We start from the raw sequence: 25,440 nt of genomic DNA on the forward strand, positions 1-25,440 counted from the left end.
AACTTCAGAAAGCAGTGTTGCCAATTAGTATTTTCTAAATTAAGCTTTGTGGGAAGTACCCACTAAGAAGATACAATAGGAGCTCACTGTAGACGGGTTTCGTGGTAATGGAGTTGGGCCACTGCTTTCCAGTCTAGTACCAGGAGGTGATCAAGCAGGGAGAGACTCCAGATGCTGCATGATTTTGTAGAAAAAGCCCTGCCTTGGAGTTGGGAGAAACTTGGGTTCAGGTCCCACTGTAGCTACTCAGTGGGGTGACCAGGGGCCAGCCAGTGAATCTCTCTGAGACTTATGCTATTATCATTGAGCTAGGGATAACAGCCACACAGCACTGTGAAGAGAAGACCTTATGAAGCTTTGGGCTATGGAAATATTTGGGCCACTTGGCTGTTATTTCTGCCGGGGACCCATGACTTTAGAGACCTTTTCCTTAGCATAAAAGTTCAAGTGAAACTTAGTATAGTACATATAATTAGAATAACTGGAGAAATAAGCCATGGAGGTCAGCATAAACAGGATTTAAGTAATTCAGTTGATGAGCCTCAGAGCTAATGTCCTTTTATCCTTGTCTAAGTCTTTATAGGTAGTACAGTGGTTATTGTGCTGACCTGGAGTCAGGAGGATCTGAATTCAAATTCAACCTCAGGCAGTCCCTTAACTGTGATTTACAGTTTCCTCATCTGTTAGCACTTACCTCCCAGGGTTGTCGTGAGGATCAAACAAGATACTATTTATAAAGAGCACTTAGCACAGTGGCTCACACATAGCAGGCATTTAATTCATGCTGGTTTCCTTGTTTCCTTCATTTTCAAATCACAATAAGCTCAGGATTTAGTTTGATTTCTCCTAAGTAATTGGGAGGGCTTTGGGACGGGTTTGGAAGATTAAAGAGCAGCTAATCAGACCTTTAGAATAGAGAAGAATAGAGTGGAATTGCAGCTTGAAAGATTTCATTTCTTCGAATTCATCTCCAGATCAGCAGTGAATAGACTCCAAAATTCAGCTGCTCACCTCTGTTATGTCATGAAATATCCTTTGCTGATATTTACATGGCATGTTAAAGGTTCTGGAAGTGTTTTCAACACATATACGAAAGGCCTAATTATCTCCATTTTAGAGGTGAAAAAGCGGAGGTTCAGAGAGGTTTTGTCTGTAGTCACATAAACTGGAAAGTTTCATAGGCAGGATGAAAGGTCGTGTGTTTACTGAGTCCATAATCAGGGCTCTTTCCATCATACTGTGGGGGACTCTCACTTAGCATCAAAGTTAATAGTTTGAAGACTTGACGTTGTATCCCCAGTGCCTTCCGGCATCGTATGTTGCCTGTAATAGACGCTCGCTGTGTCAGTTACTCCCCCGTAGACTTCTGGGTAGGAAACTCATGGGGTTAAATACTCTCGTTTTTGCCTGGGCCTTTAAAGCGTTACTTGGCGGTGGTTTTCTAAAGGCACTTTGGAATGACACGAGCAACCACAATTTTCCTTGAAATTGCACAATAACCCACTTTTTAGCTTTTCTTTCCTTGTGAACCTGCCTCAACTGGCCTTAATGTTTAGAGATATAATTACCAAAATTCTTCTCATTCCAAAGTAGGAAAGCTGGAGACCAAAACATATTTGAACTTGTACAGTGCCCCGATGATAAGCATTTAAGGTCACACCTGATTCTTAATTGCAGAACATGTACAGACAACTGGATGCGAATACATTTTCATTTTACCTCTGCAAAATCCTGGTAACATTTATCTAACTTGTAGTAAGGGGGGTCCACTGCAGCCAAACATCTGGGATAAAACCTGGCTCTTGTGGCTGACGTAGAAAGAATAATAAAGAGCCATCAGATGTCAAAATTATGCTTCAGGGGCATCTGGGTGGCTCAGTGGATAGAGAGCCAGGCTTGGAGACCAGAGGACCCTGGTTCAAAGGTGACCTCAGTTGTATGACCCTGGGCAAGTCACTTAACCTTCCCACTCTTCCGCCTTAGAACTAATACCCATAATACTGACTCTAAGCTGGAAGGTGAGGGTTAAACAAACAACCCTAACATCCTCAGTGTTGCTCTTGGTCATTTTCTGTGCTAAAATGCAATGTTTGTATCATCATGAGGATTTAAAAAACTTCTTTCACTTTGGAAAGCAAACTGGGTTCCATTTTTCCATTTTAATAGTTCAGCAATGCCTTTACCTGGGTTTCAAATCAACTCCCTATACGTGACTCGTCTGAGAATAGAAAGCAAATACGAGGAGTCTTTCCACGGCTGGCTTCTGTCTGGCGGGGAGATTCTGTCTTCCGCCCAGGGCTTCTGGGGAAGGAGGAGAGTGACGTGGGACGTGAACTCTCTCAGATTTCCACATGGACCCTTGTTAAGGGCAAGGCTTAGTTTTTCCTGATTCTCATCCGAAGGAAAGATTTGGGTGGACATCTCTGTGGGGGCTGGGTGACAGCGAACGGGCTTCTCAGGAACTTGCCCAGGTCATGGACTAAAAAGCAGAGACCCCTGAGAGAGTTAAGACTGGGAGAGCAGCAAGTGATTAATGCTCTTCTCATGAATAGGGCGCCGTGAGTCATCCTGCCGATTCCTGTGGCTGACTTATGCTGGCTTCCCCTTTAGTTTCTCCTCCTTGTAGGAAGGCACATCTGCTATTGCCACTGAAATAAGATCCTGGGAGATAATAGAGAAAACAGAAGGGGATGTTTACGTTCTCACTGTGTTCAAAATGGTAGGCTTGAAGAACTCGTTTCCTTTCAATCATTTGGACTCCAAAGTCATCCATCATTTATTTAAATGTATTAAAAAAACCAAAGCAAAGCAAAAAACCTTCCCTTCTGTCTTAGAATCCATCCCAAGTATTGGTCCTAAGGTAGAAGAATGGTAAGAACTAGGCAAAGGGGGTCAAGTGACTTGCCCAGGGTCACACAGCTGGGAAGTGTCTGAGTTTGAATTTGAACCCAGGACCTCCCATCTCCAGGTCTGGTTCTTTCTCTACTGAGCCAACCAGCTGCCTCCATATATCATTCTTAGCTAATACTTAGTCTTCAAATTCATCTAGATTTGGGGGTGAGATAATCAGGGCAGGGCAGGCATTAATTCATTTAGGCTCAAGGGTACCAAGATACCTAAAATGGGTAAGTGAGGGTGGAATTGCCAATCTTTCATCATGGTAAGATTCTTTTTCAGGATGAAGACAGGGAGAAAAAGACCTCAGATTATGTGGAATAGATCGTCTAAATTCCTTCTGTCCACAAAAGTCCTAAAGTAAAATATCTGAGTTTTGACCCAGTATTTTATATATATAATTTGTTTTTCTGGAATATGACTCTCTAGCAACCTCAGCTATCCAGAAGACTATCCCAATAAAGCAGTAAACAGAAAAGAGTCCTTGATAGCCAGAAAAGATGTCACAAAAACCATTCATCAAAGTTAACAATTCTTTTTTTTTTTAAACCCTCACCTTTTGTCTTAGAATCAATACTGTGTATTGGTTCCAAGGCAGAAGAGAGGCTAGGTAATGGGGGTCAAGTGACTTGTCCAGGGTCACACAACTGGGAAGTTTCTGAGTTCAGATTTGAACCCAGGACCTTCCATCTCTGAGCCTGGCTCTCAATCCACTGAGCCAACCAGCTGCCCTCTATAGTTAGCAATTCTATAAAGATTTAAGAGCTACAAAATATTGTACATGTATATCTCATCTGAGTCTCACCACACAAGTCTGTAGGTGCTCTTGTTATAGTTATTTTACAGACGGAGAGACTGAGAGAGTTCGTGTGATTTACTCAAGTTTTGCTGCCCTTAGGTCTTGGCATAATTGTAGACTTCTAGGTGGTATAGAGGATAGGGTTCTACCATCAAATTCCTTTTAATTAAAGGGATAGCGTGAACTTCATTCAGAAAAACTCTAAGTTTCTCATTTAGAGATGATTTACTTTTATTTTAAATATAATTCTACTAAGTTTGGTTCTTTGGTTTCCTAGAACAAACTAAAAGAAAGGAGAAGGCCTTTTGTAAACAAGCAGGAGAATGCAGGTACATGTTTAACAACTGGCTTTCCAAAAATGAAAGTGTGCAGGTTACACTTTTAAGGTTATTGTGCATAATTAATATTTTCCCCATCACTTTCTTAAGTCTAAATAATCATCAAAATAGTAAATTAAATCTCAATTTGTAGTCTTGGATGATTTCTGAGGTGTAAATGCTTACACTGAAATTTTAACCATCAGCTTTCTAGTCTGAGCTGGCAACCCATTTTGTTATGAGGCATAGCTAATTATTGGGAATTTTCTCCTTACATTGAGCTGACATACCTTCCTATAACTTCTGCCCACTGGTCCTCATCCTGCCAGGCTAGGCCAAGTGGAATAGGCTCAATCCTTATCTGGGGGCACCCTTCAAATCCTGATCAGAGAAGGCAGGTAAATTTATAATGTGGAATAGAAAATTTTCATCTAAAACTTGGATAGAGTTAAATTAGAGAATAAAATTAGGAAAAGAAAGTTTTGGAGCTTAATGCCATTAATTCTCAGCTATCCAGAAAATTCCACTATCCAGAATGACAGCCCCCCTTTTCTGAGTAGTTGAGACCTTCCCTAGATTATTATTATTCTGTGAAGTAAGTCATTGTGAGATTCACAGGGTTTTTTGTTTAGATTTATATCAGTCACATACTCTTTATCTACTTATTTAATTTTCTATAAAATGACTTTAATAACTCATACCAGTAGCAGTTAGGTTGCTCAGTGGATTGAAAGCTAGACCCAGAGATGGGAGGTCCTGGGTTCAAATTGGTCCTCTGACACTTCCTAGCTATGTGACCCATATTTAATCCCCATTGCGTAGCTCTTACTCCTCTTCTGCTTTAGAACAAATATACTTATAATTCTAAGACAGAAGATAAGAATTTTCTTTTTTTCATTTAAAAATTATTTAATTAGATGATTTAGAATATTTTTTCCATGGTTACAAGATTCATGTTCTTTCCCTCCCTTTCTCCCATAATCCTTCCCATAGCCAACATGCAATTCCACTGGTTTTATATGTGTCATTGATCAAGATCTATTTCTATATTATTGATATTTGCACCAGGATGATTGTTTAGAGTCTGCATCCCCAATCAGATCCCCATCGAACCATGTGATCAAGCAGTTGTTTTTAGAAGATAAGAATATAAAATAAAAAGCAAAATTAAAATAGTTGCTCCCTATATCATATCACATGATTCATATTGAATTTGCAGTTCGTTAAAAGCACCAGATATTTTCAGACAAACCGTGTTTCCTTTTACTTATGAGGCGGATTTTTCAAACCAATGTATAAAACTTTACATTTCTCCATTTTGTCCGTGCCTTGGTTAAAGGGATAGATGACATCATTATCAGATTCATCGATGACCCAAAATCAGGAGGAATAGCCAACAATCTGAATGGCAGAGATGGGGCTCAAAAAGATGTTGGCCGGCCATGTTGAGCCAAATCCAATCAGAAGAAATTTTCTGCAGATAAATGTACCCCAGCTTAGCTCCATGGGGACTTCTACTGGACAAACTACCTCCTTCTCAGTTGACTTGAACAATTGCTTTCTGGGTCTCAAGATTCAACCCTGCTAATCTGAATCCTATTAATTATATCATCATCTACTCTACATGGTCCTACTTTTTCCATAAGGCAGCATGAGACGTAGTTGAATGTTTCCCTATAGTCTAGGAGGACTGTATTTGTCCTCTTACCTTGATCTACCAGTCTCGTAACCCTGTCAAAAAAGGGGAAATTTCCTTAGTCGGATACAACTCCTTCTTGATGAAAATGTGCCAGTGAATATGGCTTCTCACAGTCTTGAATTTTCCCAGAAATCCAAGGCCAACTCAATGCCTTTCATTTTCAGGTTCTGTTTTCATCTGTCTTTTGAAATCAGAACATTTTTCCTTTTTAGACCCATGAAGTTTCTCCCATTCTCTGTAGTCTTTCAGAGACAATAGTCATTGGGATTCAGCAGATCTTTCCAGACAGGTCAACAGAATTTATCTGGGTCCAGTGACTCAGACTCCTGAAGAGCAACGGGGCATTTTCTTACTCACTCTTGGTTTTCATTTCCCTATTAGCCACTTTTATTCTTTATAGCCCAAAGATAATTTTTTTTGGCAGAAAATCTCCCATAAGCAAAATAAAAGTTGGACAGCTCAAGTCTGTTATCATCATGATCAGATGAATAATTTTTTTTTAAGCCTTTACCTTCCATCTTAGAATCAATACTATATATTGGATCCAAGGCAGGAGAGTAAAAGCTAGGCAATAGGGGTTAAGTGATTTGCCCAGGGCCACCCAGCTAGGAAGTGTCTGAGGTCAGACAGGACCTCCTGTCTCTGGACATGGTTTTTAATCCACTGAACCATCTAGCTACCCCCAATAAAAATTTTAAAAAGTTCTGATGCTTATAGTAACAAATCCTCAGTTCTCCACAAAATATTGGTAGCCACAGTGACTTAGTCTGTAAGATTCTGTTTAGCCAAGGATAGGGACTGTTGCATTTTGGCCTTTGTATACAGCCCTTGACCCAGTGGTTGGCACATAGTAGGTGCTTAATAAATGTTTGTTGATCATTCCATTTTCCCCAATCCACAGTCCTGTTTATCTTCCCTCATCAATATATTGAAACAAAATGGTAAGTATTATTTTTTTTAATTAAAAAAAATTTAAACCCTCACCTTCTGTCTTGGAGTCAATACAGTATATTGGTTCCAAGGCAGAAGAATGGTAAGGGCTAGGCAATGGGGGTTACGTGACTTGCCCAGGGTCACACAGCTGGGAAGTGTCTGAGGTCAGATTTTAATCCAGGACCTCCTCTCTCTCAGCCTGACTCTCAATCCACTAAACTACCCAGCTGCTTCCCTAAATGTTTTTATTATTCTTAGTTTCCCTATCTGTCTAAGCTCTTCCTGAACTTGAGCTCATCTGTATACATGGAAAAATAGGTTCAAAGAATGTATGAATGGGAGCATAGTTTTAGGACTTTCCAAGTACATCAATATGCAAATAATTCTTTTCTTTCCCTCTTCTCCAAACATCCAGAAGATGTTTGCATATCATGCTGGAATCTTTCACAATCTGAAGCTACAAATATACTTTGTTTCTAAATCCTGCTATGGCCTCCCAGGCAGCTTTTTGGGGTCCAGAGGATGATTTCAGGGAGAGAAGAGAAACTCCCTGGTCTTTGGTGCTCTCCCATATTCCCTTTTCCCACATTCCTAAATAGATTAAAGCTTTTCCATTGGGGACTTCCGAAATATGAAAAGCTCTCTAGGGAAGGGTGTGATCAATAGAATATGCAAGTGATGTGAAAGCTATGTAATTAGTGTCTCAGAGTATTTCTATTCCTATTAATTCAATTAGAGAAATATTGATTGGATGCCTTCTATGTGAAAAGCATTGTGCTGGCCTGGGGATACAAAGAAGCAGTCTCTGTCCTCAAAGAGCTTGTGTGCTAACAGGTCGGTGGGCTCTGAGCAGAACATAAATCAATCCAGGTAGCTCAGAGGAAGGCCAGAGTACTGGCCACTGGGGGCATTCAGTCATTCATTCAAACAAATATTTACTAAGAGTCTTACCAGCTGCCAGGCAATATAGCAGATGTTAGAAATACAAAGACAAAAAAATGAAACCGTTTGCTCTCCAGGCACTTCTATTTTCACAGGAAAGGGATATAGAATGCATAACTTATGGATAATTATTAAATATTATTCATCATTAATTTAAATATTGTATCAATAAATCATTAAAGAGAATTATTAAATTTTATATATTTTATATTATTTAATGCTATATTATATAACATATAATATATATGTTGTATCAACTAATTTTTATATGTAGATACAATATAGATCCAAAGTAAATGCCAGGCATTTAGATGTGTGTGTGAGGGAAGCGAAGGCTCTGACTCCTGGGAAGATAAGGAAAGCCCTTTCCTAGAAGGTAAAACTTGAGTTTGGTGTAGAAGGAAGCTTGGAATTCTAATGGAGTGCATTTCCGGCTTCGGAGTTGGGGGGTAGGTCAGGAAGTTTATACAAAAGCATAGAGATGGGACAGAATATGGTCTATGAGAAACAGGAAAAGTACACAGAATAGGTGAGAAGAAGCAGTATGTCACTGAGGAGGGAAACACAAGTTGGAGGCAGACTATGAAGGGCTTTAATGTGAAACAAACATTTTTTTCTTTGATCTTATGGGCAATAGGGAGCTCCTTTAGCTTCATCAGTAGGCAATTCATGAGGTCAGTTTGTGCTTTAAGAATAGCAATTTCGCTGCAGTGTGGAGGATGGATTAGAGAGGAAAGCGATTGGAGACAGGCAGATCAATTAGAGGGTTATTACAGTCATCCAAGTCAGAAGTGAGGAAAGCAAGAATATTGTTTTAAAGTATAAGGAAGACTTGGGCATGACTGGATGACAGAGAAGGAGCCCATAGTAACTAACATTTGAATCATACTATTGATATTCACAATGGGACACTGGGGATGGGAGTGCTATATCTTAATCTTTTTGGGTCTCAGTTTCCTTATCTGTCAAATGGACATAAAAATACCCATTCTACTAACTTAATATGGGCCTTTTTTTTTTTTTAAAGCAAACAGGGTTCAGTGACTTGCTACCACTAGTAAGTGTCCGAGGCTAGATTTGAACTGGGGAAGATGAATCTTCTTGACTCTAGGTCCCACACTCTATCCACTGCACCACTTAGCTGCCCCTTTATTAGCCTATCAGGATAATTATTATAATCTCAGTTTTCATTATAAGTTGCCCAAAAACTTAAAAAAAATTAAAATGAAAAGACTAGAAAGAAGTCTTCATTGTGCTTTTGTTATTGGAACATGGTTTGAGTCTATTTGCATTTATTTGACCTCTGATACCTTTAGCCAAATCCTACTTTGGGACCAACTAGAACCTGATGTAATTGTTATTATGCCTTAGGTGAAGAAACAGATATTGGATGAAGAAATCTATTGTTCTCCGGAGGCCACTGTTTTGTTGGCTTCATATGCTGTCCAGGCCAAGGTGAGTGGACTGAATTTATGTAAGTCTTTAGTTTTAGTTTTTTTTTTTTAATTTAAATTTAATGTTGGTGGAAATGTTGAATATTGCTTTTTACTGGATGTAAAAAACAACACTCCACCCCCCAAATGGTTTGCTCTAAAGAAATAAGGTAATTACGTCAATAATCTATTTGGGGAGGATGCAATACCTGCTGTCACTGCCTTCAGATTCTGCAGGATTATTATGTTTTATCTTTATTTTATTTTGATAACAAATTTCCATGTAAGTCTTCCAAAGTTATATGATTTATGTTGTCTCCCTCCCTTCTTCCCTATCCCTTTCCGGAGTTGACAAGTGATTTCAATCTGGGTTGTACCTATATTATCAAGCAAAATATCTGCAGAGCTATTATGGAAAGAGGAAGTGTTTGAAGAGTAGATTCAAGAGCCCCTCTTAGGGCCAGGTAGTCCTGGATTCAGGTTCCCCCTTTGACTTTTATTGGCTGTATGACCCTGGGCCACTCCCTAGGACTAAAATGTAGATAAACCATCTGGGTAGGATGAACTAGTTTCCTCCCCCAGGAGTTCCCTCTGCCAATGAGTTCACAAAACTAGGTGCCATTTTTGCCTTGGCAGATAGACTGTAAGGGAGAATGTAAGTTCTGTGGTTCTCAGAGCTTCAGAAATAGAGCCAAGTTCCCAAACAAAAATGACTCAAGATGGGTAGATAGCACTTTGTTAACAGTGAATAGAATGATGGATCTGCAGCCAGGAAGACCTGAGTTCAAATCCAAACTCAGATGCTTCCTGGGTGACTCTGGGCAAGTCACTTAGTCTCTGCTTGCCTTAGTTTCCCCTTCTGGAAAATGGGGATCATCATAGTACCTACCTCCAAGTGTTGTTATGATGATCAAATGAGATAGGAATTGTTAAGTTCCTGGCCCATAATAAATGTTAGTTGTTATCATTATTTCCTAGCCCTGGACATTTTCCCTGCTTATCCCTCATGGCTGGAATGTTCTGTCTTCTCTACCTTCTGCTGACTTCCCTGTTTTCCTTTAAGTCTCAGTTAAAATCCCATCATTTAGTGATAGACTTTGCTACTAACAGCAATAAAATTTTAAGAGTTACCAATATCCTCTTTTCTTGTAGGGATACATATCATTTTAATTTATTGGGTCCCTTAAAAAAAAGTTGTGTTTTTGTTTTTGTTGTTGTTTTTTCCCCTTTCTTAACCACTTTTTGGTGATTCTCTTGAGTTCTGTGTTTGGGCATCAAATTTTCTATTCAGGTTTGGTCTTTTCTTTAGGAATGCTTGGAAGTCTTCTATTTTATTAAATGATCATACTTTCCCCTGCAAGAATGTAGTCAGTTTTGCTGGGTAGTTGATTCTTGGTTGTAGACCTTGTTCCCTTGCTTTCCAGAATATCATATTCCATGCTTTTCAGTCCTTCAGTGTAGATGCAGTCAGATCCTGTGTTATCCTAATTGTAGTTCTATGGTATCTGAATGACTTCTTCTTAGCAGCTTGTAGTATTTTTTCCTTGGTCTTATAATTCTTGAATTTGACTATAACATTCCTGGGTGTTGTCAGTTGGGGATTAAGTACAGGACGTGATCTGTGCATTCTTTCAATCTCCACTTTTCCCTCTTGCTCTAGAATGTCGGGGCAGCTTTCTTGGATAATTTCCTGTAGAATGATGTCCGGGCTTTTTCTTTTGTCATGATCTTCTGGTAGACCAATGATTCTGAAGTTGTCTCTCCTAGACCTGTTTTCTAAATCTTCTGTTTTGTGGATGAGGTGTTTCATACTTTCCTCAATTTTTTCATTCTTTTGATTTTGTTTTATAGTTTCCTGCTGCCTTGTGAAGTCACTTGCTTCTAGTTGTTGTATTCTAGTTGTTAAAGACTGAATTTCATCCCTGGCTTTTTGGTCATCCTCCTCATTCTGGTCTGATTTTCTTTGGAGGTCATCATTCATCTTCTTTATCTCATCTTTCATTTTCTTTGCCTTATTTTTCATCTCCTTGGTCTCATTTTCAAGTTGATTAATTTTGGCTTTCAAGACACTATTTTCTGTTTCCAGATGATTTCTTTTGCATTTTAAGTTCTTTTCCCAGTTATCTTCAGCCTATCTTAATTGTTTTTTGAATTGTATTTTGAGTTCTTCCAAAGCCTGTGTCCAATTCACTGGAATTTCTGTGTTTTTGTTTGGTGTTCCTTGATTCTCCTCTGTTTCATTTGCTCTTTGTTCATTGCCTGGATAGAAGCTGTCAGTTGCAATTTCTTTTTTCTTTTTCTGTTCTTTACTCATATTTTCTCTCTTCTTAAAGTGGGAAGTTGTCCCCCCCTTCCCCCCCATAGTTGCTTTTGCTTGTAGTCTTTCTCCTCTCATTTTGTGCTGGATCTGTGAGTTTGGGCTGTTCTATCCTGAAGGGGCTTTTTCTTTGTTCTCCTGTTTGGTCAGGTAGTCTGATCTTCCCTGGCTGAAAGCAGAAGCTGAGAAGGAATTGGGCTTCCTGCCCTGTTATCAAGGTTGTTGCCTGCAGTTTATTGTTGCCTTTGCCCCTTGGAGCTCAGTCAGCAAGGCTCTCATATCAGTCTGTGGGGGAGGGGTGTTGGAGCTTGAGCTTCTCTGCCCTCTGAAGGCTTCTTATCTACCCTTATTGATGAGATTCAACCAGGGTGGAGGAGTTGATCTCCAAAGTTGGCTGTGCTCTGAGGCCAAAACCTCCAGAAGGTGGGGGAAAGATGGAGTGTTTTGGCTGAGACTGGACTGCCTGCTCTGTGCTTCTCCTCCAGCTGCCTCTATGCTGCTGGACTTCTAAGCCCTGAGACTGGTACAGCTTTGCTGGTAAGGTTGTCCCTCCAGATTAGTGCCCTTGCCCACCCAGAGATTCCAGCCATGGCTGGAGGCTCAGCCCTGCAGGTGAGGAAGGGGAGCTTAGGACCTTCCTTCTTCCTTTCCCTTAAACCTGAGTGTTCTAGAGTTCAGGATTTTTTTTTTGGGGGGTGTACTTTTAAGTTGGGTTCAAGAGGAGGGTTCCCTGGCTCTGTCCTGTTGTTAAATTTGGTTTTCAGTCCCCTAGAAGCACTGTGTTTTTGATTGGCGAGGAAGGGTTTACAGAGGTCTGAATTTTTGCTACCTCTAAGCTGCCATCTTGACTGGAAGCCCCAGCAATACAATTATCCAGAACAATTCTGAGGGATTTATGAAAAAGAATCTTATCCACCTCCAGAGAAAGATCTATTGGAGTAGAAATGCAGATGAAAACATCTGATTTATTGCTTGTTTATTTGGGTGTATGATTTGGGGGTTTGGTTTTATAAAATTACTCATAAAAATGAATAATATGGAAATAAATTTTGCATGATGATATATGTGTAACCCAGATTGAATTGTTTGTCAACTCCAGGAGGGGGAAGGGGAAAAAGGAAGGAGACAGTATGAATCATACAACTTTGGAAAATTTATGTGGAAATTTGTTATTAAAATACAATAAAGATAAAATTAAAAAAAATCTCACCATTTATAGGAAGCCTTTCCTAATCTCCCTAAGTTCCAATCCCTTCCCTCTGCTAATTATTTTTCATTTATTTTATATAAAACTTGTTTGTATATATTTGCTTGCATGTTGTCTCCCCTATTATTGTAAGCTCCTTGAAGGCAAGGATTGTCTTTCATCTCTTTTCGTATCCCCAAAACTACGTCTGGCACAGAGTAGATGCTTAAATGTTTGTTGCCTGATCTTCAAGCTAAAATGGGTTTATTTTATGTTTTTTTCCAGTATGGCGACTATGACCCTAACTTTCATGAGCCAGGCTTCTTAGCCCAGGATGAACTGTTGCCCCAAAGAGTAAGTATATAGAAGATTCTTGCATTTCCTTGATTTTGAGTTCTTCCCACTTTAAGGTTAAGGGATGTCATGTGGCATTCCTTGGGAGAGGAGCTTCTTTCTGCTTCTTTCTGCTGATCTCTGTGAGACTAGCTCCTTTCAGTCTTTTAAGAGCTCTTGAAATTCCCACTTCTCTGAAGCTTTTTCTACCTATTTCATCTAGTATGAATTTCTGTCCTTAACTTTTAAGAAGATTTATTTTTTGATCTATATGTTTCTCACCATTTACTCACATTTAATTTTGTAGTTTAGCGGAGGAGTTCTTAACTTAGGATTCACAGACTATGGATAGAGAGTCAGGCCTAGAGATGGGTAGACCTATGTTCAAATCTGGCCCCAGCTACTTCCCAGATGTGTGACCTTGGGCAGTCTCTTAATTTACTCTTCTGTCTTGGAATCAATACTTTGTATAGATTCTAAAAGACAGAAGGTAAGGTTTTCTTTTGTTTTTGAAGAGACTGTGGTTAGATTTCAATGATCTGTGAACTTTTAACTTAGTATTTTTATAACTTCATTTGAGTAAAATCATTTTTCTTTATAATACCATGTATTTTTAGCAAAAAATTGGAAAATGAGGGGATGTCTCTCTATTGGGGAGTGGCTGAACAAATTGTGGTATATCATGGTAATGAAATATTATTGTGCTAAAACGAATAATGAACTGGAGGAATTCCATGTGAATTTGGAACGACCTCCAGGAAGTGATGCAGAGTGAGAGGAGCAGAACCAGGAGAACATTGTACACAGAGACCGATACACTGTGGCACAATCGAATGTAATGGACTTTGCTACTAGCAGCAATGCAATGATCCAGGATTTATGAGAAAGAATGCTATACATATCGAGAGAAAGAACTGTGGGAGTAGAAATCCAGAAGAAAATATGTGATTTATCACTTGTTTATATGGGTATGTAATGTGAGGTTTTGATTTTAAAGGATTGCTCTTTTAAAAACATGAATAATATGGAAATGGGTTTGAATGATAATTAATAAGCAAACAAATATGTATGTATAACCCAGTGGAATTGCTTGCCAATTCTGGGACAGGGAAGGGATGAGGGGAAGGAGAAAACATGAATCATGTAACTATGGAAAAAAAGAATAATCCCATGTATCTTATTTTACACATTTAAAACTATGACTCTGAGAAGGGGGTTGCCTTAGGCTTCACCAGATCACCCAAGAAGCCCCTGAAACAAAAGGTTAAGAACCTCTGCTCTAGCATTTATTGTTCTGTATTTGCTAGCTGGTCTAGTGTTAAGAATATTGGGTTAGATAAGAACTCAAAATAACTTTAAAGTAGCTGTGGTAATATTAAATTCTGACCATACCAAGAATTTAAAAGAGCTGTGATTAAGAGGAATACTTTCAAGGTGATCTGGTCACCATTAGGTGCATAGTTAAATGAGTTTCCCCCCCAACATAAATAAAGTTTCCTTTGCAAACATGGGGAAAAAAAGAATATTGGGCTGAGTCAGTTGGCCTGGGTGCTGGTTCCAGTTCTCCCATTAGCTTGCTTTGAGTCATTTGACATCCTTTGTAGATTGAACTAGGGGATTTCTGAGGTTTTTCTCAGCTCTAAAATCCTATTATTCCCCCAAAGATCTTAAATTCATTGAGGGAAAGACCTACTTGACATAGTTCTTTGGAATCTAGAAATATTCTAGGCCTCTCCTTAGTCTTGTTTATCCAATAGTTTTTTCAGTGAACTGGATGATGGCACAGATGTTGACTGCATTTGTTAATGATACAAAGCTGGAAGGGATAGCTATTTATTTTTTATTCAAAGAGATTTTATTTTTTCAATTACATGCAATAATAATTTTCAACATAGGCTTTCCAAAATGATAAGATCCAGATTGTCTCCTTCCCTCCCTTTTCTCACCCTCCAACTCAGAAATGATAAGCAATTTACTTTGGGCCATATATGTATTATGCAAAGCACACTTCCATATTGGTTGTTGTTATAAGAGCACACTGATACAAAACCACAACTCTAGAATAAATCCATAAATAAACTAATGTGAAGGATAGTCTGCTTTGATCTGTAATCATCCAACTCCAACAGTTCTTTCTTTTTTTTTTTTTAAACCCTTACCTTCCGTCTTGGAGTCAATACTGTTTATTGACTCCAAGGCAGAAGAGTGGTAAGGGCTAGGCAATGGGGGTCAAGTGACTTGCCCAGGGTCACACAGCTGGGAAGTGTCTGAGGCCAGATTTGAACCTAGGACCTCCCATCTCTAGGCCTAGCTCTCAATCCACTGAGCTACCCAGATGCCCCCTCCAACAGTTCTTTCCAGCTAGTAAGTCCTTCAGAATTGTCCCAGATCATTGCATTGCTGCTGGCAGCCAAGTTTTCACAGCTGATCATAGCATAATATTGCTGTTATTATATATAAATTTCTCCTGGTTATGCTTATTTCACTCTGTATTTGTTCATTTCTAGTTTTTTCTGAAATCATCCTATTTATCATTGTTTATAGCACAATAGTCAGAATCATATTTTTAAATGCATAAAATAAAGCAATAAGATTCCAGAGGAAACCATTTGCTCTGAAATACAGTTATCAAAATATTTTTTAGAAATCTTTTATGGACTCCAGGTCGAAGCATTCCTGCCTTGGGGCTTTGGTTGATTGCAGATTTTTTGTGAGTTAGCAGTGCTAAATAAGAGCTCAGAAAACTATAGAATAAGTTTTTAGACTCTGTTCCCTGGAGTAAGGTGCTCTCAATGAGGTAAGTAATAATCCTCTGTCTGCTGCTGGGTTAGAGAGTTATCTTCATTTCTGAAGATTACATTTTGGTGTAACTCCTAAACTCCTAGTTGATCTGGCAGGCTGGGTTCCCTAAGGGTGATTATTATTGTTCTAGGACTAATCCTGAGGGCTTGGAGGGTTTAAAATACAGTTTAAAGTACAATTGTCCAATGACTCTCAGCCTTCAGAGTTTAGCTTTTCCAAAGGGGATATTCTTCAAGGTTAGGTAATACAGAAGTTAGCATAAAACTTGTCTCTCCAGGAACACCCTCCCCCACAAGTATATACAGAGTCCAGGGCTCAGGTTTAGAGACAGAGGGGCTATCATAACTCTTGATTATTGGAAGTCTTTTCTCTCTTTGTGGAATCCTCCAGATTTTTGTCTTTTTGGTGTTCTCTGTGGGTCCTGCAGGTCAGAGACTTTTTTCAAAGAGTCTAATTTATTCTCAGTGTGTTTTTCACCAGCTTCTGCTGTTTTGGAAATACTATCACTGCTGCTGGTGAGAAGTCCAGGTTTTCTGAATTTTTAAAGTTCACTGGGGTCTCTCTTCATCAACAGGGAGAAAGGGTCTGGAGGTGCCTCTTGCCTCCACTTCCCTCTGGTCCAGGTGCAAAGGTCTGCCTCCCAAAGGTGTTCCTGAGCCTGGAAGCTCTCAAAGAAGTTGCCCAGACATGTATATGATTTCTTTCTGCCAATCCCATTTTTTTTCCTTGTTCATTAGACTTCGTCCAATGGCTCAAAAGCATTTCACTCTTCCCAATTAATTAAAGACTTGTTCATATGCCTAGTTTATGCCTTTGATTGATTCAGTATGAGAAGTATGGGCCTCCTGTGTTTTATTGGGGTGAAGTGGGCCTCACTCTCATACTCTTCTCCCATTTTTTTTTTGCCATCCTCAGTAAATCAGCTGGAGTGTTTTTGGCAAAGTAGGCTTTGGAAAGACATTGACAAACTGGGTGTAACATTTAAATTAGTCTCTAGTAATGAAAATATTATATATTTAGAGGTTTATTAAAGATTATTAGAAATCAAAGATACAAATCAATAAGCCACGTTTCTAGGGCTGATAAGCCCATTCAATTTCACTTACTTCATCTTGAGAGACATGTGTGTTTAGAAGCGGATGCAGAGAGCCCAAGTAGGCATTACAGTCAGTTTAAATACAAATGCTGATCTCGCACTCAGGTGAGGACTCAGGTGAGATTATAGGGAATTCTGGGAAGTGCCAAGGACTTCTGGGGATTGAAGTCTGGGGTTCAAATCTCCATTTTTACATGGGGCATATCTAGAGGAGAGAACCAAGTATGCAAGAGGATTCCAAACCATGGCATTTGAAGATCTGTCAGAGGAACCCAGGACAGTTAGCTTGGAAAAGAGACTGTGGGGAGCTCAGAGCTATGTTCAGATATTTGAGAAGAGGCTGAGGCTTATTCTCCTTAGTCTATTGTTTATTTATTTATTTTTAATTAATAATAATGATTTTTCCCAAAGTTATATGATTCATGTTGTCTCTCTCCCTTCTTCCCTACCCCCTCCTGAAGTTGAAAGCCATTCGGTTCAGGTCATACATGCATTATCAAGAAAAACACATTGTTCTGCTTAGTCTTGCAGGGCAAAAGTAGGAGCAGAGATGGATGCTGCAGAGAGGCAGATTTTGGCTTGGGACAACGAAATGTTACTGACTATTAGAGTTATCTCCAGGTGAAATTCTCTGTCTCAAGAAATAGTGACTGCTGTGTTCCAGGAGCCCTTCATTTGGAGACCAGATAAAGGCTTGAGCTGGATATTGGCCAAGAGGGCTCTTTCAGGCTGGGTTTAATATATTTGTTCTGGGGTCTCTTCTAGCTCCAGGATTCTATGGTTCTAGGAGGGTGGCTGCTTCACAAATGTATGTTTGATCCCATTGAAATACAAGATGTCTTCTGTGTCACATGGAAAGACGAGGCTATTGGGAGTGAAATATGTGAATGAAAGACAGACTTTTTTTAAATGGCACAGCGGTACCCCTCGTTTGGGTTTTGTGTATGTGTCTACTCACTGACATGGCGGCCAAAGGGGATCCTCTTGTTTATTATTGATTAATCTCCTTGATGAGTCTCCTTGTAAATGTGGGAATACTCTCTCCCACAGACACTGAATGCATTGAGTGTGACCCAGGTTTATGCAGCCATTATAGTCCTATTCTTGCTTTAATGTAGAGTGCCTGTTTTTTTCTTTGCCTAATTGTTGAGTGACTAAAAGTTCTACTATTGTAAATGGCTGATTTTATATAAATGAAAGCATATCAGTGGAAGGTGGTGTCTCTACCTCATTTATGCTTCCATGACAGAGCTACCTCTAGGAACCTGAGAGAGTTTGAGTGTAGCTTCATGGTGGTGGTCTTCTCTGGAAGAGAAGTTAGTATGAGGGCAGGTTGGAGTGAGGTAGCCAAGCTAGGAAGTGAATGGATGTTCATATGATCTGTTTGGGAGGTGTGTGGTCACCCCACACACCTTCCTTTGTTACATTGATTTAGTAAGGACCCATCGGGGGAGGAGGGTATTTTTTTTTTTTACCTCTTAGTATTGTTCTGAGGGCTAACTGCTCTGTGATAGACAAATATGAGCTTTTATTAGTAATAAAACCATCCTGTAATGAAATTACTCAGAGTAATTGCTGGTGGGGATGAATAGAATGATGATGATGATGAGGAGGAGGCGGAGGAAGGTGAGGAAGAAGACAAGGACAGCGAGGAGTATGAGGATGAGGAAGAGAATGGTAATGCTATTTCCATCTTTAGCTAGCGCTTTAGGAAGCTTTTCTTTCTCAGAAGTCTCAGTTCTTCTTTTTCTTGGCAGGTCCTCAAGCAGTATCAGATGACAGCCCATATGTGGGAAGAAAAGATAACAGCCTGGTATGCAGAGCACAGGGGTATTGCCAGGTAGGGAAAAACGACACACTTTAGAGGAGACTATGGGCATGAGGCTGGCCTGTTCAGCTAGCATATTTTTATTTTTAATTTTAATTAAAAAATCGTTTTAGCTAGCATTTTTTTAAATGGAAAAAAAATGAATAACAAATTTCCACATGAGTTTTCTGAAGTTATATAACCCAAATTGTCCCCCTCCCTTCTTCCCTCTCCACTCCCAGAGCTGGCAAGCAATTTTTTATGTGATTAATCTTATAAAACCCAACCATATACCCAAATAAACAAGTGAAAAATCATATGCTTCCATCTGCATTTTAATTCTAACAGTTCTTTCTCTGTAAGTGGAGAGCATTCTTCTTCACATGCCCCTTAGAATTGTCCTTGATCATTGTATCGCTGTTAGTAGCAAAGTCTATCACATTTGATCGTTCCACAATATTGCAGTTACTGTGTACAACGTTCTCCTGGTTCTGCTTATTTCACTCTGTATCAGTTCATGAAGGTCTTTCTAGCTCTTTCTGAAATCATCCTATTCATCATTTCTCATAGCCCAATAGTATTCCATCACCGTCCTATTCCACAATTTGTTCTGCCATTCCCCAATAGAGGGACATCCCTTTAGTTTCCAATTCTTTGCTACCACAAAGAGAGCATCAGCTAGCATTTATGAAGTTCCTACAGTGTAGTAAGAACATCATTCCTGGATTGGTTGCAAAATGTGGTTTACAAAATGTAATTATATTGGATCCTTAGTGAAATGCAGTCCTTGGTGGTTGAGGACCCTGAGAAGATACCTTCTCATAAAATGAAATATCTAAAGTGATTGCATAGGCAAATGTGAGCTATTTTTCTAATTTACTGTAGATGATTACCAATAATAGATGGCATCATGTATAGCCCAGAAGGTTTTATGTGTGCCTTCTTTCTGGGTTCTACAACAATCCTTTGAGGTCAGAACTAGATTCTTCTATAGGTTTTAGGAGAAGGAAAGTGAAGCCTGGGGAATTCTATACTTGCTCACTGTCATACTGGCAGAGATAAGGAGAGCCCAGGTCTCTCTAGAGGGTCAGAAGGATACTTCTACCCCCCCACCCCCACCCCCATCCTACAATTGACAATGACTCATCCCAGAGGAGGCACTACTATGCTCTGGGATGTACCATCAGGAAATTTCAATCCCTTAAACTCTCTGGTATGATGCCTGAAGTGCCTCATGGACAAAGCAAAAAGAACAAGATTTCCCTGCTTACTATTTTAGGAATTAAAACATAATATCCCAATTACATTGTATTCTGTATAATAGATAAATTTTACAAAGTGCTTTCCATGAGCTCACTCGAGCTGTAAGATAGGTTCTTCAGGTGTTATTATTCCCATTTTAGGGATGAGAAAATCAAGAGGCAGAAGGTAAAGGAACTTGCTGAGGGTTATCAGCTAATACATTTAAGTGACAGGATTTTCCAGATTCTGAGTCTAGCTTTCTAGAGGTGCCCTGTTACCTCTCTTTTCTTGGGAAGGGCTTGAGGTGCCTGAGAAAAAGGGCATTTTTGTGTAAATTTAAAAGGATGAAAGTTTTCACTGTGGGAGAAAGGGACTGGGAAGTAAAGATTTTCCCAGTGAAGCTGATTGTGTCACACATGCTCTCAAGAATAAACCTGCCTAAGGAGAGACATCCTGAGGGGGGCTCGTCCATGTACATATCCCTCCAGGAGGTGAGCTGCCTCTCCTGGGCCAGGGCATCTGTTCTCTTTCTTACTGGTGGTAAAGTCACATAGGAGGATTCAGTCAGAACTTGCAGAGTTTTCTGGATTTTGGAAAAGGGTCAGGGAGAAAATGTTGGAATGGGATGGAGGAGATGCCTCTTTTTCCTGGAACTGGGGAATACACATGCCTGACTATGGACTGGAGAAACAAATGATCAGAAATCATTGCCAACATTCATTCATTCATTCTCCCTCCTTCTATATGTCCATCCATCCATCCATCCATTCCTTCATTCTTTATTGCATGTCTGCTCTGTGTGTGTGCTAGAAATTGGGAGAGGTACAGCAGAAACCGAGTACATTTTCCCTTTCCTTTATGGATCTATTTAGGAAAACCAGACAAATATACATGAAACCATCAAGTTACAAATTGTAATATAACTGATATTTCTGTTCAGTGTTTCTGAAATGGAAATACACCAGAGCCTCAGGATAAAACTATCCTTCTTAATCTTTATTTAATAATAGGATCCTTTTGCTACTTATAACCCAGCCTCCTTGGGGATTTATATGCAGCAGGAATTGGTTGTGCCATCTCTCTAGAGTCAGAGAATCAACCAGGATTGACTGAATGCTATAGAAAGAAAAAGTATTTTCCCAGCATCTCTTCTGGCAGAAATGTGGGACTCTGACAGTGTATACTTGAAAATCTGTTATCCTAAAAAAGAACTACATTTCCCAGTAGCCCAGTAACAGTTTTTATAAAGAACAGTAGTACAACAGGTAATGCACATTCAAGAAGTATCAAAATCCCCAAAGTTATAATAGCCCATTTAATGACAATAGCAAACAAACCCACTTTAGGATTCACATGAGTCTGCTATGTGACATTTAAAACTACTGGATACTTGTCACAAGTTTTTCAGGTGTAGCAACGTTTCAACCTTGACATATATATATGTATGTATATATATTTATATATATACAAATATAAATATTTATATATTTAAAATCTATTACTGCCATTATTACAAAACACGGCAGGGGAGTCTAGAAAGAAAAAAATCAAACCTCTGTACTGTTGATGTTGGGTCTAAAAAATATTACCAAGAATCTAGATAATTTTGGTGGAAGGGTAGAGTAAGCTGACAAGTTATGAATGGGAGATGCTCCCTCTTGGGAGCCATCCAGGGGTACCATGCCCTGGGATCAACTTCCCAGCTCCTTTGGTATGACACTACTATATCTCATCCATTTGGAGGTGGGGATTATAATAGTGCTATCACATTTCGCTTCAGCTATTAAAATGGACCCTTTACCTCTTATTACAAATAACTCAGAGGCAGGCAAAATGATCAGTCAGAGTTGTTGGAAAAAAATCTAAAAATCATGTTTGAAGACCCCTTAAAATCAATTTGAGATATTTAGCTCATTAAAATTTTCAAAGGTTGTTAGCCAGGGTGAGTCTGCCCATCATCTATGTGACAATTAACAAATGCAAAATGGAAAAAAAAAACCTGTTTATGGGCTTTTACAATATTTTACAATATTTTGTTCAGTAGCCATAGGGGAAAGGTAACAGAATATATTTAATAGTTAAAATAGTAGATTAAAATGATTCAGTGTAACAGAACAGTATTGATCAGATTAATATATGAACTTAAAACAACAAAATTAAATCTTAAAACAACCAGCAAAATACAATAAAATACAGAGACTTTCATAAAATAATGGAGTCTGGAAAGGTTAAAAACTTCACCTCCAGTCTCTTTAAAGTTCCTTTCTCTATCCATTCCTTTTGTCTGGTATTTCCCATAGTGAGGGGGAACATGGGTTTGGGGAATCTCAAACTGGATCAGTCCTAGAGACTGGGAAGGCCCAAATGGCAAAGGATTGTAGTGAGATGAATTTCTCCCCAAAATCTCAGGCAAGATAATTGAAAGGATCAGTGGTAGAAAGAAAAAAAAAACATCCTAAAACTGGAAGCTGTTTGAAATAGGCAAGGTACTGCTCTTTCATAGAATGTGCCATACTTGAAATGCTTTACTTCTTGTTTGGAAGAGTAAACTTCTTCCTTCCCCTTCACTCCCCCCCCCTCCCCCCAGGTAAAACGCTAGAGAGCTGTTTATTTCCCCTGCCATGTGGGCAGGGAGTTAGGAAACTAATCATTGCCTAAGGAAAATACACCCTGGTTTTTACCAGCTGCCTGGAGAGTGGCTCCAAGTTTGTGAATTCCAAAGATACAGCAGTACCTACTAGCAGTCTGGGATCTGGGCTGGGGCTGGGGCTGGGACCAGAGCAGGAGGAGTAGCGGGCTGCTGGGATTTAGCAGCTAGAGCAAGCAGAATCAGGAGCAATAATGCCAGAGACAGCAGTGAGGAACACAGACTCAAGCAGATGGGTGAGAGAAGTGGCTTATCTCTTCTCTGTCAAGAGGTTCAAACTAAAAACAGCTGGGTCCATAGGGAGGGTGATTGGGCAAAAAGTATTGAAAGAAGGGAAAAAAAAAGAAACAAACCAGCAGGAATAGGGCAGCAGCTTAGGTAGAGAGTTTGAATTTATTTTGGAGTTCGTGAGGGGTGTGGGTGGGTGGGGTGAAAAGCCTTGGCAGGAGAAACGTGGCTTAGAAAAAAATTATCTAGGCTATCTTAAAAAAGATTGAGAGTTTTTTCTCTAACTTCTGGTTGCCAAAAATGTAAAAATTAAAATTAAATCTCAATAATAAAATATTATATTTTAGGAGATTTGTTAATGATCATTAGAAATAAAGGAATAAAGAGGATACAAAATAAAGACCATGTGCCCATGGCTGACCAGCCAGTTCAAAACTTCTGCCTTACCACTGCCAAGCTTGTTGTCATCAAGCCAAAGAGAGAGTGGGACCCTCCATATCCCTGCCTAATATCCCCTGTCTATAGGAGGTATGTAATGACAGGAAGTTAGTGGGCTCCTGGGAAATGTAGTTCTTTTTTAGGGTAACAGATTTTCAATTATACAACAGGAAACAAGGAGGCAGCCTGGCTGGTGTTGTGCAAAGTAGGCTGGACTTGGAGTCAGGAGAGAGATAGAATTGGAACTCTCATCTCGGCACTTATTGGCAATATGACTGTGAGGGTGTAATTTACTTTTCTGAATTTAAATTGGTAATGAAAATGGGGGTTACAATGGTCGTGTCTGGCTAGGTGGCATAGTATATCAAGTGGTAGGTTTGAAGTCAGGAAGATTCATCTTTGTGAGTTTAAATCTGACTTTGGACACTTACTAGATGCGTGACTCATGGCAACCCCCTTCACCCTGTTTGCCTCAATTTCCTCATCTGTCAAATGAACTGGAGAAAGAAATGGCCAACTACTCCAGTGTCTTTGCTGAGAAAACCTTGATTGAAGTAATTAAGAGCTGGATACACTGAAATGACAAAAGGATAATAATGGTTATACTAACTGCTCTTTCCCCTTCAGTTCCTCTCTTCTCCTCCACAGGTTTCATAGGATTGTAGATTTAGAAATGGAAAGGGCATTGGAGGATAGTTCTTCCACCCTTCTCCTTTTTCAGAAGAGGAAATTGAGGCATCAGAAGGCTAAGTGACTTGCCAGAGGTCACCATAGCTAGAATTTAAGGTGTAATTTGAACCCAATTCTTCTTGATTTCAAGCCCAGTGCTCCCTCCATCACACTAAGTTCCCTGAGGAAAACACTTTGTAAACCTTACAGTGATAGTGTTTTAGCTTTTGAGAAGGAAGGGGCCTCAAAAGTTATACAGTCCAACTCTCTTATTTTATAAATGAGGAAACCAAGGTTCACTGAGAGAGACAGTGATTTGTCTGCTAACACAACAAAGCAATAAGCAGCAGGCACACGGTTCTCCAATGCCAAATGAAGGGTTTGCCCACTATACTTTGCTATTCCCCAGAAACATTATTATTAGATTCCCTTTACCTGTAATAATAGCAGATAAAAGACATAACAAGTTGTATATTTTTTTTAAGTACCACCCAGACTAATTAGAAACAACTGAATCAAAAATATGGTTAAATTGTTAAAAAGAGGAGGTTTTAAAAATAAGGTGAGAGAAGTAATATCTTCATGTCTTATATTTTTTCCTGAACTTCGTGTTTGTTCTTCAGGGATGAAGCTGAGATGAACTATCTGAAAATTGCCCAAGATTTGGCTATGTATGGTGTCAATTACTTCCCCATCGAAGTAAGTAAAATTTACTCTTAAAATAGGTCAGGTCATTATCTTCAGTTTCTGGTAACTTCAAATTTTTTCAGGGTTATTTTGGGATTACTGGTGAAACACATTTGGAGGTGGATTGCTGCCCCCTTTTATTTGCAGATCCTTTTCCAAGCTGGACAATACAAAGTGCCCTGATAGTATGTTAGACAATCAAATTTCAAGCCTTGGGAATTCAGAAAGTCTTTAGCCTGAATAAATCCACTGGGAGTCATTTTCTTATAAAAGCCATATTATATATGGCCTATATTATACTTTCTAATCCTGAATCTAGAAGAAAAAAATAGCTGGAGAAGAGATTTTTATTCATGAAAAATCATTCAAAGGTACTATCTAAAACTTGGTTAATGGTGTAGGGCAGTGATGGTGAGCCTTTTAGAGGTGGAGTGCCCAAACTGCACCCTCTCACTGCATGTGAACTGCTCCCTTACCCCTGACAGGAAAGGGAGGAAGTGCTCCCATGGGGATGCTGGGCAAGGGGGCAGGTGAATTCTCAGGCCTGGTGGAGAGGGGAAGGGGAGCAGCTCCCCGCATCCCCTAGCAAGTGTGCCATAGGTTTGCCAGCATGGGTATAGGGCATATGGCACCAGCCACTGCTGGAAGCTGAGCTGATAATGGAAAGATAATTGTATAGATGTATAGAAAGGCAGAGTCTCAGGAGTAATGGTTGGACTTCATTTGAAGGAACTGTTTTACTTTAAAGTTTTCAGTACAAGTGAAAAAAAAAAGTTTCTCCATGAAAGTCTTCCTCCTTAACTCAGAATCAAGGTGGTCCTACATTCTCAAAGCCTATGCTGTAGATCTGCAGGCTCTAACAGGCTCAGAGGAGTTGGGAAGACTTTGCTGATGTGTCTGGTGATTAGCTGTTTGTCTGATATGTCTGTCAGCCAAGGGTCTGCCTAATGAAATAGAGAGACTCATTATT

At 39.4% G+C, this 25,440-nt stretch overlaps 1 protein-coding gene across 2 annotated transcripts in view; it reads left to right on the forward strand.

Annotated features, from left to right (window-relative positions):
- LOC100010877 (merlin-like) overlaps nucleotides 1–25,440 on the forward strand; it is a 71,593-nt gene that overhangs the window by 13,244 nt on the left and 32,909 nt on the right. For both annotated transcript variants that reach the window (XM_056819712.1, XM_056819711.1), the window contains exons 5-8: nucleotides 8,957–9,040; nucleotides 12,807–12,875; nucleotides 18,510–18,592; nucleotides 24,407–24,482. In XM_056819712.1, coding sequence (XP_056675690.1) covers nucleotides 8,957–9,040; nucleotides 12,807–12,875; nucleotides 18,510–18,592; nucleotides 24,407–24,482 — 312 coding nt within the window. The remainder of the gene's footprint in view (nucleotides 1–8,956; nucleotides 9,041–12,806; nucleotides 12,876–18,509; nucleotides 18,593–24,406; nucleotides 24,483–25,440) is intronic.

This window comes from Monodelphis domestica, chromosome 2, assembly GCF_027887165.1.
Source record: "Monodelphis domestica isolate mMonDom1 chromosome 2, mMonDom1.pri, whole genome shotgun sequence".
Lineage (NCBI taxonomy): Eukaryota > Metazoa > Chordata > Mammalia > Didelphimorphia > Didelphidae > Monodelphis > Monodelphis domestica.